Source organism: Mauremys mutica, chromosome 6, assembly GCF_020497125.1.
Source record: "Mauremys mutica isolate MM-2020 ecotype Southern chromosome 6, ASM2049712v1, whole genome shotgun sequence".
Lineage (NCBI taxonomy): Eukaryota > Metazoa > Chordata > Testudines > Geoemydidae > Mauremys > Mauremys mutica.
In genome coordinates, this window is record NC_059077.1 from 83,474,112 (window position 1) to 83,486,426 (window position 12,315).

A 12,315-nucleotide genomic window follows, 5' to 3' on the forward strand; every position below is an offset into this window, starting at 1 on the left:
TAGCAGAGACACTATCAGGGTCTGCAAGGTTCACAAAACATTAATGTCTGTTCATTCCCTTCCACCAAAAAAAAAAAAAAAAAAAAAACCATTAACTAACTCTTATCTGCCATGCTCACACCTTACTGCACATTAATATGAATGAACTACACAATTTCAGTTTATCAACAATGTAACCGTATGTCACTGAAACAACAGGATTGTCCTTACTTTCAGGATCTTTCCCAATGTTCTTGTTCTGTATTACAAGAACACCATGTTTTCTCTAGCTTTTTTGTAAATGTCAGCAAAAGGGCCAGCTGACAGGCCATTGACCAGCTCAGTTGACAGAAAGCAGGTTGGGTAGATACATGTTCACTTCAGGAACGATCTCCTCTCTCACATGACAGCGTTTCACCCCTGCTCTACATGAAGCCTTTCAAGAATTAACCCTTAAACTCCTCAAACCAACCCTCACCTCATACAAACTCAGATCCACAGAGTCTGAGGCTCTGGGCAGTGCTTTATTAGGTGAGCCTACAAGCAGCCACTGCAGTTTATTTTGTAGGGTGGAAACCCTGACTCCTCTCTCAAAAGATTTTTGTCTTCCCTTTGGTACCGCATGCAGGGGTTTTTGTCACTGAAGTATGTGCTCTGGTCTACAGTTATTACCAAGTTAATAGGCAATATCTTCAGATTTATTGCTATTATTACTGAATGAACACTTCATCCTCACTGCCTTTCTTGCTGGCTGGTGAATGCCTCTGAACTATCCATTTATACACAGTAACTCCTCGTTTAACATTGTAGTTATGTTCCTGAAAAATGCGACTTTAAGTGAAATGATATTAAGCGAATCCAATTTCCCCATAAGAATTAATGTAAATGGGGGGAAGGGATTAGGTTCCTGGGAAAAAAAAATTTCCCACCAGACAGAAAAACTAACATACATACACACACACACACACACCCCTCGTATAAGTTTTAAACAAACAATTTAATACTGTACACAGCGATGATGATTGTGAAGCTTGGTTGAGGTGGTGAAGTTAAAGGGTGGAAGAGGGTGGAATATTTCCCAGGGAATGCCTTACTGCTAAATGATGAACTAGCATTGGGCTGAGCCCTCAAGTGTTAACATGTTGTTAATGTAGCCTCACACTCTACAAGGCAGCACAAATGGAGGGAGGGGAGACAGCACTGCAGACAGAGACAGACACACATCCTGTGTGTTGGGGGGGGTCGGGAGGAGAGAGATGTGCATTGCCCCTTTAAGTACGCTGACACCACTCTAAGTACATTGCCTTTAAAAAGATCGGGAAGTTGAGACAGCAGCTGTGGCCAGCAAGCTCTCTCCATCCTGAGCCCTGTCCTGTCCCCACCCGGCTCTATATGGAGAAGGGGTAAGTGGGGAGGGGCTGGAGTAGAGGGGAAGGGGGGACGCCCTGACATTATCTCCCTCTCCCCTCCCAGCACAGCAAGCAAGAGGCTCCCAGGAGCAGCTCCAAGGCAGAGAGCAGGAGCAGCACATGACAGTGGGAGGAGGGACAGCTGAACTGCCAGCACTGGTAGCCTGCTGCACAGGGAACTTAGGGGAGTGGGGAGCTGATAGGGGGGCTGCCGGTCCACCCTGGTTCCAAGCCCCCACCAGCTAGCTCCAATGGGCTGCTCTTCCTGCAAGCAGTGGACAAAGCAGGCGGCTGCCAAACAATGTTATAAGGGAGCATTGCACAACTTTAAATGAGTATGTTCCCTAACTGATCAGCAACATAATGTAACAACATTAACCGGGACAACTTTAAGTGAGGAGTTACTGTACACACATGGCAAGCATGACTCCTACAGCATAAGACCCTATCTTCACCCTTTGATCTCAATCTCTCCCCCATGCTTCAATAAAGGTGTTAGATAAATAGCTTATATGGCAACACAGAAAACTTTAAACATTTGTATTTCTTAAATGGCTTTTATCTTGATAAAGAATTTTTTTTCTAAAATCTAGCAAGATGAAGATTAGAGAAGACAAGCTGTTTGATTTATAACCCAGTTCCAAAAGAGAAAAAATACTGTCTGATTTGCAAGAATGATACTGGTCATAAGTTGTTCAAGCTTAATTTTCGTCTTGCTGATCGATGGATGAATGTTGAACTAATTGTTGGAAAAGACCCCTAGCAATCAGCTGTTTTTATAGAATGTGTGTGTGTCAAGTTTTCCATAAACTTGTGACATCCCTAGACTTTCACCTGGGTAAGACTGTCAGCTTCCTCAAGGTGGTCTCATGTATCTGGCTTTTTGATATTTTTCAGGGGGTCACAGACTTACAGTCTCTGCAGTATGTAAACCACTGAATACTTTTAAAATTGCTAATTTAAATGGGACTTTTCACAAAACTGATGCTAAACTAAGGATGATGTGTTGTAGACGTGTCAGTCCCAGGATATGAGAGAGACAAGATGGGCAAGGTAATATTTTTTCTGGGACCAACTTCTGTTGGTAAGAGAGATAAACTTTCCAGTTTATATAGAGCTCTTCTTCAGGTCACCTGAAGGAGGGAGGAAAAAGTTAGCCAGCACATAAGAACTGAGTTTTAAGAAGAAACCTTTATAACTGGCACTGATGTTGTGTTTCAAACAGTAGATAATTTGTTTTCTGTATTAAAGACATTTAACCAACTCCAAATTACAGATTTGATTGACTTTGTTTAATAATCCCAACTAAAAGAATTTTATCAAACAGACAGCCACATTCCTAAGGTCCTCTTTTTAGAATTTATAAGAACTGATTATTTTGGTATTAAATTTGATGATCTAACCCAAATTCAGTAGTACTACTAAAGGTTTTGATTTGACTTATTTTTAGTTTAATATTAGTAAGACTATATTAGCTTTGGTGATATGTTCTCTTGATTTGATTTAAGTATTTTAATTTATTAAAAAAATCAGTCACATGTCTTTCAATAAGCATTGTGGGTCCAGAACCTTTGAGGACCTGGGTCAACCTAAAAGCCTCTCCCACTAATTAGCCTTTGGTTCCCACAAATGCTTTATCTCCCTCCCTCCTTAATTAAGAGCAATCTCTTCCTTAAATTAAGTTGTATTTAATATGTGGAGTTAGATGAAGCAATAGCACAGAAAGAGGAGTAAATGTTTAGGCAAATAGCTTTGATACAGGTATAGGGATGGGGCATTCTGAAGGCAATAACCAGTTACCGTGCAGGGGTTTGTTTCTGAATAACCCTACAGCAATTATCCAGCTATACAGTACTTATGCAAATAGATTTTCCTGAGCCAGAGTGCAAGGATTTGCATAATAGAAATAAACTTACAATTATGGTCAATAATTACACAGCAGCTACATGTTTGGGCTGGAGGAAACATTTCAGTACAGACTGTATTTAGAGTCAGAACTACTTATGTAGCAATTTTACATGCTTTATTTATTCTCCCCACCTCCTCATACACACAAAGGTCTTGCAGAGCTCCCAGAACTACTCTGGAGCAAGCTTTAACAATATGTTAAGGTTGGGATATCCCATCCTAAGTGTATCAAAATAAGGGGCCAGATCCTTAGCTGGTGTGAACTGGCAGAGCTCCAATGACTAAAGCAAAGCTATGCTGATTTACATTAGCTAAATATCTGACACAAAAAGACTTAAATTTACTGGAATTCATTAAGTGAATTGATTTTTAAAGGCAAAAATGTTACCAGTAACACAAAACTTTTAATTCCCCAATAAGCATACTATTTATTACACTAGTTTTACTATACCTCTTCAAGTCCTGCAAATTTGGATTTCAGCTCCCTTATAGAAGATTCAGACTTGTATTTTTTCTCTGTGAGATCCTTATTAACAGTTTCAAATTCAGATACTCTGGTTTCTAAGTGATGCACTTTTCTGTTGAAAGTTGCTTCCATCTCTTTCTTTTGCTGTTCATGCTGAAGCTGGTACTGTGTTTGGACCTTAAGCAGGAAGACAAGGATATTAATCATGCATATATATGGCATACAGACAAGCATCTGATTTTACATACAGATATATTAATTTAGAATTCAATTAAATACAGTTAAAGAAAAAATGCACACCAGGCTCACAAGAGATACAGACAATATTAAAACTCAACATTTACACATTCCCCCTTCACTGTAGAATTCAGGGAGTCTCTTTAGAAGAAGCTATTAGATGAGGGACTATTTACTTCAACAGATTGCCAAGAAGTAGTCTTGCATATCTATGCTATAAATATGAAGTATTCGATCTACAGGTTATTCTGGTGCTGCTCTACCTGAGCCAGATGACTATATTTCTTCTTACCCGTAGCACTTTCTCCTTTTCTGCTGTGATTTCTTGGGAGTACTTGTTAGTCAATGAAGTGGTCTGCGATGTCCATTCATTTTGCAGTTTATCCAGTTCCTTACTTTTTTCTGCCAAAGCCTGAAAATATCACATGCTGATTTCTGTTTGTATAGCAGTTACATTTTTTGTAAAGTCAATTTGGTATAGATTTAGCACCACACTTTCAGGATTTGGTTTGTTTTTTTAAAAATAAAGGCTGCTTCCTACCTGCTGTGTTACAGTTAGTCTTTTCGAAAGACCCTCTTCTGATCTGTGTAGCTTATCCTCCAACATACTGTTTTCCATCTAGTAAAAAACACCAAATCCCCACAAACTATATTATAAATCGTTAAGGTTAAGGCCTCAGGCCTCATACCGGGCCTTTATCAGGGCCTGCACTTACTACATAGCCCATGCTAAAATTACAGATTTTTCCTTTATAATAAGAACCTTTACCAATATGTAAAATGACCATAATATTACTATCAGTGGTGACAGTATACAATAATTCGGAGGTCTCCTTCCAAACCACTAGCAAAATTAAAAATAATAATAATTCATTACACTTTCTATACAGCAAATATTGTAAGTAATATGTCAGTAAGTTATATGATTGAGGAAGCAGGAATGGAGGAAAGAAATTTGCTCACAATATTGTAAGGTATTTGATTTAAAAAGGAAGATCTCTAAAGCACTTAAATATTTTTTATTTTCCATGCAAATTTGCTGGTCTTGTGTATTTATTTCTCTGTTTCTTCTAGAAGCAGAAGACTTTTGCTTAACTTCAAACCCACTTGTTCATTATAGTTTGAAACCTAGACTCAGCTGTTATTGGAGTCACACTCCACTTAAGAGATTTTAAAATAGCAGATGGGTGGGGGGAAATATCCTTATGAAGCAAACAGCATATACACCATCTGCCAGCGACCTACTTGTGCCAGCCTAGATTTAGAGAGGAGGGAATTCTTTCCCGTAGCACAAACTTCCCTTTAGATACAAATTATTGTCATTGGGAGTTGAGGGAGATTCATTAGTTTAAGATCCAGGAAGGAGTTTTGAACTAATTATAGGTTTAACACATTCAGCATCTGTAGTTTTTCCCTCTCATAGTATAGTTTTCAAACCACGGCAGTCTAGTTATACCAGGCAGGCCCATTAAATGGAAACTTTCTAATGTTGTATATTTATGTTTGAAAATAATAAGCAGTAACAAGATAAAAACTTGTATTCATATACACACACCTCTACCTTGATATAACACGGTCCTCGGGAGACAAAAAGAATCTCACTGTGTTATAGGTGAGACCACATTATATCAAACTTGCTTTGGCCCCCACTCTTCCTTGTTCCCTGACCGCCCCCTCCAGAGACCCCCTTCCCTAATCACCCCCAGGACCCCACCCAACCCCCCCGTCCTCTGACTGCTCCAACCCCTATCCACTCACCCTGCCCCCTGACAGGCACTCACCGGCAACGGTGGGAAGCAGAGCTGCCTGGCCCCAGCCCACTCCACTCCACCACTTCCCAGCCACAGTGCTCCACTTCCTGCTGTTGGTGAGTGCGGGGAGGTTGGGGAAAGGATGGCCCCCCACACTCACCTGCGGCGGGAAGCGGAGCGACGCAGCCCCAGCATGCTCCGCTTTCCTTGCCCTGGCCCCAGCCGTGTCACCTGCGGCAGGAAGCTGAGTGCCATGGCTGGGAGCTGGCAGAATAGAGCGAGCTGGGGCTGCGTCGCTCTGCTTCCCGCCACCGGTGAGTGCGGAGGGCATCCTTTCCCCAAACTCCCCGCACTCACCAGCAGCGGGAAGCGGAGCAGCCCAGCCCCAGCCAACTCCACTCTGCCAGCTCCCAGCCATGGCGCTCCACTTCCCGCCAGGCAGCTGAGTGCAGGACCTTTCCCCAGCTGCCCTCCAGCGACACAGCTGGGGCCGAGGCAAGGAAAGCGGAGTGGGCTGGGGCTACATCGCTCTGCCTCCCGCCGCAGGTGAGCACGGAGAGATTGGGGAAAGGACGCCCCCCATACTCACCTGCGGCAGGAAGCGGAGTGCTGCAGCGTGGAGCGGGCTGGGGCCAGGCTGTTCCGCTTCTGCCACTGCTGGTGAGTGCGGGGGGATCCCTTCCCCCAACCCCCTCCCCTGAGCGACACGGCTGGGGCCGGGGTGAGGTAAGCAGAGCGGGCTGCTCCCAGCCATCTGCTAATCCCCCAGTCCACTCTGGGACTGCAGGGCCCCCAAAAGTGCCCTCCCACAGCTCCTGCCCCCCAGACCCTGGGGGGTGGGGAGTCCCTGACCGCCCCCAAGACCCTCTGCCTCTTATTGGGCACCTCGGCCCTGGCCTGGCCCAGCACCCTTAACACACTGCTCAGAGCAGCTTGTCAGAGCTTTACCGCCTTGTATGCGAACCTGCCTTATATCGGGTCACTTTATATTGGGGTAGAGGTGTACATCTAAGACGCTGGGCCCCAATTTTCATCTAATTTAAACTGGTAAAAAAGAAAGAAAAAGGCACCTCTCTTGAAGTCACTTAAGTTAGCCTCAGAGGGGTAGCCGTGTTAGTCTGGATCTGTAAAAAGCAACGAAGAGTCCTGTGGCACCTTACAGACTAACATGTATAAGCTTTCGTGGGTGAATACCCACTTCATCAGACGCAAGCTTATGCTCCAGTACATCTGTTAGTCTTTAACGTTCCATAGGACTCTTTGTCGAGTTAGCCTGATTCTCATCTTGGGTGTTACTGCTTATACATATGGTACATGCATACAGCACCATCTTAGCAATAAGAGCTAACCAATGTACTAATCATATGCTTTAAATATCCTTGTAATTTGGTGCTTGATCTTGGAATTGGATTTGCATTAGTGGACCACTACCCCCACTGGGAAACCCATTCAAGTCAATGGGGCTCTACATGGAAGGATGAACCTTCATGGATCATACCAAGGTTCAAGGCTTATCTTGTTCTATCTGATCTATTAAGCTTTTAATTGATAGTACTTGTGTTATTTCTTAATAAAAGAAAGACTTAAAGCTAACCTTTAAATTTTTAATGCAGATGGCAAGATATTTCTTGATGTCACTGTCACTTCCTGCCAAAAGCTTTAGAGACAAGTGAGTGAGATGTTTGAATGGATTGGTTTCCACTACATTTAAATATGCAGGCATGCAATCCAATGCTGGGGAAGATGTTACAAGTTGAATTAAAAACCTATAAACACACCAACAAAAGGCAAGTATTAAAAACAAACAAACAGTCTCTTGAATCAAAAAGGTTACAGCCATTTAAACTTCACTGATTCACTGGGCTTCTCCCACCATTATTTTATAGATACACTGAGATATCTGTGAATTCAACCAAGAACCTTCTCTTGACCAGCTCTCAACAGGGTGGCCACCAGAATGGACAATCACATTTTGCAATAGTTGTAATGCAAGATACCTAGAAGCTTCTAGGCCAGACATCCTGGCCTATTTCCTCTGTGACGCTGACAGCAACCTTTAAGACCCTTACTCAGAAAAGTAATAATAGGATACAAACCTACGCACAATGTCTAGGGACTTTTTGAATGTCTGTTAACCTTTCACCTAGATAGGGTGAAAAGTGGGGTTTTTCTGCCCACAAATTTCACACGTACACCCGCAGATGCGTATATAGGTCATTAATACGTACACAAAAGGTCAGCCTATGAAAACAGGTACTCTCACCTTTCCATGGGGGAAAGACAAATTTGGGCATAGGAGGAAGGATTTCTCCCTATAAAAAGGGTGACAATCCACCATTAGACAGGCGATATACCTATCTATTTTCTTATCGTCTCAACCTACTTCAAAGCCTCTCTCTCCTATGAAAGCTGTCAATACTAAGTCGTAGTATTAATTCTTTTCAAAGTTGTAAGTATGAACCAATTCTTATTTCTGCTAAAGCATCTATGCTAAGAAGGGTTTAACTCATAACTAAACTTCCTCTATCAAGGGTGTGAAAATTCACTCTAGTGCTATTGTTGCAGAGTGCAATTAGAACTGTAATATTTGTAACTTTGTAATCTCAAACTGCTTTTAACATTTTACATTTACTTCTTGTTTCATTGATTTTAAATAAAAGGTCTTTATTGACTATTTCTGTCTCAGTGTAAGTTTCCTGTCAAATACCCCAATCTCCTTGTATAAATTCTGTGAAGCCTGATTCAAGACGAACTTTATCTTCTGATCACACATATTGGCGAGCCATACCCATATTATTAATGTCTATTAATTATTATTATTATTAATTAATTAGAAAATTAATTATTACATAAAACTAAATTAAGTGGATAAATTCCACTGTCCCTACTAACCCTCCCCAAATCAGGCTACAACATCAATTCAGAAAATTGTTTGAACAGTGTTGACTGTCTAGACAGGTAGCAGCGAACTGTGCCCAGTGGGAGCTGCGATCGGCCAAGCCAGCAGACGCAGCAGGTAAACAAACCAGCCCAGACCACCAAGGACTTTCCCTGAACAAGCAGCGGACCAGCTTTGAGAAGCACTGGACTAGAGGGAAAAAATTTTTTCCCTAAACTGAGTTAGCTTACATGATTTGATGAACCACTGAAAATCTCGCATACACAGTTTAACACAACAATAATAGTGCTGGGTACAATGTTGTAGCCCCTCAGGATTTGTCTTCACTAGAAAAAAGGTGTATTGTGTGTTTACTAACACATGGTAACAAGGTAAAATTCTAGTAAAAACAAGACAAGACAATTGTAGCTAATATATGCTAGCAGGTCAAGGTAAACCCTACGTTCTCCCTTTAAGTTTACCTCAACCTGCTAACACACATGAAGACTAAAAACCTTTAGGCCTCATCTACACCACAGTTCTTTTTTACAGTTAACTCAAGAGAGCTAATGCATTTGAAAAGGCTAGGATAGATATTCCCCAAACATCTGTTTCAAGATACAATGCACAAGGGCAGCATGAAAGATGGCACTCAGGGTATGTCTGCACTCCAATTGGGAAATGTGATTACAGCATTAAAGTTAGCTCAAGTAACAAAAGCAGTGAAGCAGCAGTCCGGGCAGTGGTACTTGAGTACTCACCTATGAACATGGGCAGGCAGGACTAGCTCATGCATCTGCCTGTGCTGCCACACCTTCACTGCTATTGTTAGCTGAGCTTGCTTTGATGCTATAATCACACCTCCTGATTGCAGTGGAGACATACCCATAGATGCTTATGCACAAAGCTGAGAACAGGTAATCACACAAACTGAGACAAGCTCAGATAATAAGTAAGAGAGGGCAGAGTTATGTAGAACTTTGAAGATGGTAACAAGATGCTTAAAATCTGATTCAATAGTGAATGGGGAGAAAGTGGAAGGGTTGAAAGTGGGCAGTAACGTCATCAAAACAAGAGGCAATGAAAATGGCCTTAGCTGCAATATCTTGCAGGGAGCAGACAGGGATGATGTGGATTTCAGAGAGACCAGAGAGGAAGTTGTTGCAATAGGCAAAGTGACATACAGTGAGGGCCTGAATGAGAGATTTGTTTGAGAGGATGGAAAGAGAAATCTTGGAAAAGCTGAGGAAGAGGTGGCAAGATTTAGATATGCCCTGGACATGAGGCGATGGAGGAACCAAGTCAACATCCACATTGCAGTCCTGAGTGAAGGGAGAATGGTGCTGTTGACAAGGAAAGAGAATTTTAGTTCTTAAATTACCGGTAGGACAGCAAAGTGGTCTTCCTCTACCATTTTTTCTTAGCAGAGTTAAGGAACTTTGCAAATACAAAACCACACAAACAGCTCCCCTGGCTTCCTCTATCTCTGGCACTTGTAAAGGCATTACTCATCATCACCACGATATCCAAGAACCCATACAACCAACTGTGAGGGTTGCAGTGAAATGCTCCCTCGGGTAAGAATTTCCATTTATTGAATGCCCCTTTCTAATCCAAATTCTATCAAAACAATGAAACTGCCCTTACCGAGGCACTTGTTTTCCTTGTTCCAAAATGCATTGTTCTAACAAATCAATGAATTTCTGGGGAAAAGCTGAAAAATCTACAAGCAGTCCTTGTTGGCTCTTTAAACTGTAAAGGAAACAAAAGGATGGCAATGATAAAGGATAACAGTCAAGGGAAAACCATCTTTATTCTGAAATATTGTCAGTCTAGAAAACAAATTAGCTTTTCTAAATGGGATCTAGGTAGTAGTTCTAATTGTTGTTTGAATAATATAGGTTTTGTCATTGGCAATTTCCCTTAGTTGGGCAGTTTTTCCTCTGTACTCTCTTATTAGGAGGTTTCAGTTTCTTCCCTCCTATTAAAATAGGATCTGGGTAGTAAACAAGACAGCCATATCTTTGAGAACACACACAAAGATAGTTACTACAAAAAAGTTTAAGAGAAAAGCATCTTATTTCTTTTTTAATACCAACTCCCGCCCTTATGTAAAAAGCCGCCAGACACTGACTTTACTAAAGACAGCAATACTATATGCACCATAACTTCAGACACTACATGTTCATAAAATTAATTTTAACAGCATAAAACAGAACTTTCAAAGAACAAAATTCATTCTATTAGGCAGCATATCTAACAATGACAACTTTTTACTACGTTTACATTACTACATACATTACAGAAGTTTTACATTATTAATGCAATACTTTAAAGAAGGATCATCATCTCATTTCCTATACTTATACTCCTCTACGATATAAAGAAATCTTTCAGAATAGAATCTGCTTCTGAACTCAAATGCTGACACCTACATCAGTAAGTACATTATATTAAAATGACAACACAATGAAGCTGGTATGTAAACTGCAAAGAGTATATAGTAACAGTAAAATTAAGTAAGAAACATAGAATATTGTACATATTTGTTCTTCAAACAACGTTCACAATGATAGCAAGTTCCATTGTTTCCTGGATAAAAGCAGCAAGACAGCAATTACCTCTGAAAATCTTCTTCTCCTATAGCAACAGAATACAAGAATAATGGATCTGCATCATCTGTAATACGCACAGTAAGTTCCTGTCAAAGTGAGGGTAGAATTATATTAACATTATTTGTTGAACATTAACAGCATGCTGCTTGGCACCATAAAGTATACAGGAGACACGACACACATAAAAAGTTTACATTTACAAAAAAAGACAAATGAACTACAATTAAGATACAAAGTACAAGGTGCCTAAAGAGGTGCTTGTATCACACCTTTGGTTCAGACTTTTTTTATTTTGGTAATTAATAGCAGATCATTAGTGGTGACTCACATTGAAAAGCATAGTCAAGTTTATCTACAATGTGCATTTTAAATCATCAGAATAATATTTTGTATGATCCCTAAACACATCACAGTACATTTAAACACAAGATTATATGGTTATACAGAGATTTACAAAAAACATTTCATAGCACCTTATAGAATCTTAAGCAATGTAAAAAGCAAAAAAGCCTGTGTCACTGCATCAAGGCAGTTTACATTCTGTTTTAGCACACAAGAGATAGCAGATGTACAAAAGATGATTTTTTGATACAGAGCATACCTTCTTATGTATAGGACTTGATGATGTACAAGTTTCAACAGTTAGCCTTACATCAGCCCTCCTGCAATATAAATAGAGACTCTCACACTCAACAAAAGACATTTCATCAAAAAGGTATTGATTAACATTTGAACTCATGCTTTCTACAAATGTATTGTTACATGGTGTTAAAAAAAATGGTAATACAGTTCTATTCCTGCTACGAATAAAATTATGTATGGCTAGACAAATTTATAAACATTTGAGTGAAGTTGCAAATGCCTAACCAGTCAATAGGTTCAGTAATCAAAACACCTACTCAATATTTAATGAAGACTGACGTCTCTCAGTGCACAAAGTTAAGCACATGCAATGAGTCTTTTCAGAATTGTTGCCCTATTTTGTACCATAGTTACCAGCACAACTTAATCCTCTGTATTATTTCTACCTACAAACACTCTTTCAGACCTAATACTTTTAGATTTCCGTGTA

General features: G+C 40.5%; 1 protein-coding gene across 4 annotated transcripts in view; it reads right to left on the reverse strand.

The window, feature by feature from the left end:
* Positions 1–12,315, reverse strand: part of LOC123372191 (spindle assembly abnormal protein 6 homolog) — a 41,231-nt gene that overhangs the window by 20,944 nt on the left and 7,972 nt on the right. For all 4 annotated transcript variants that reach the window (XM_045020175.1, XM_045020176.1, XM_045020173.1 and 1 more), the window contains exons 2-8: positions 11,845–11,905; positions 11,250–11,329; positions 10,276–10,380; positions 7,345–7,516; positions 4,541–4,618; positions 4,292–4,411; positions 3,748–3,939 (exon numbers count right to left, since the gene is read on the reverse strand). In XM_045020175.1, the coding sequence (XP_044876110.1) occupies positions 3,748–3,939; positions 4,292–4,411; positions 4,541–4,618; positions 7,345–7,516; positions 10,276–10,380; positions 11,250–11,329; positions 11,845–11,905 (808 nt within the window). The remainder of the gene's footprint in view (positions 1–3,747; positions 3,940–4,291; positions 4,412–4,540; positions 4,619–7,344; positions 7,517–10,275; positions 10,381–11,249; positions 11,330–11,844; positions 11,906–12,315) is intronic.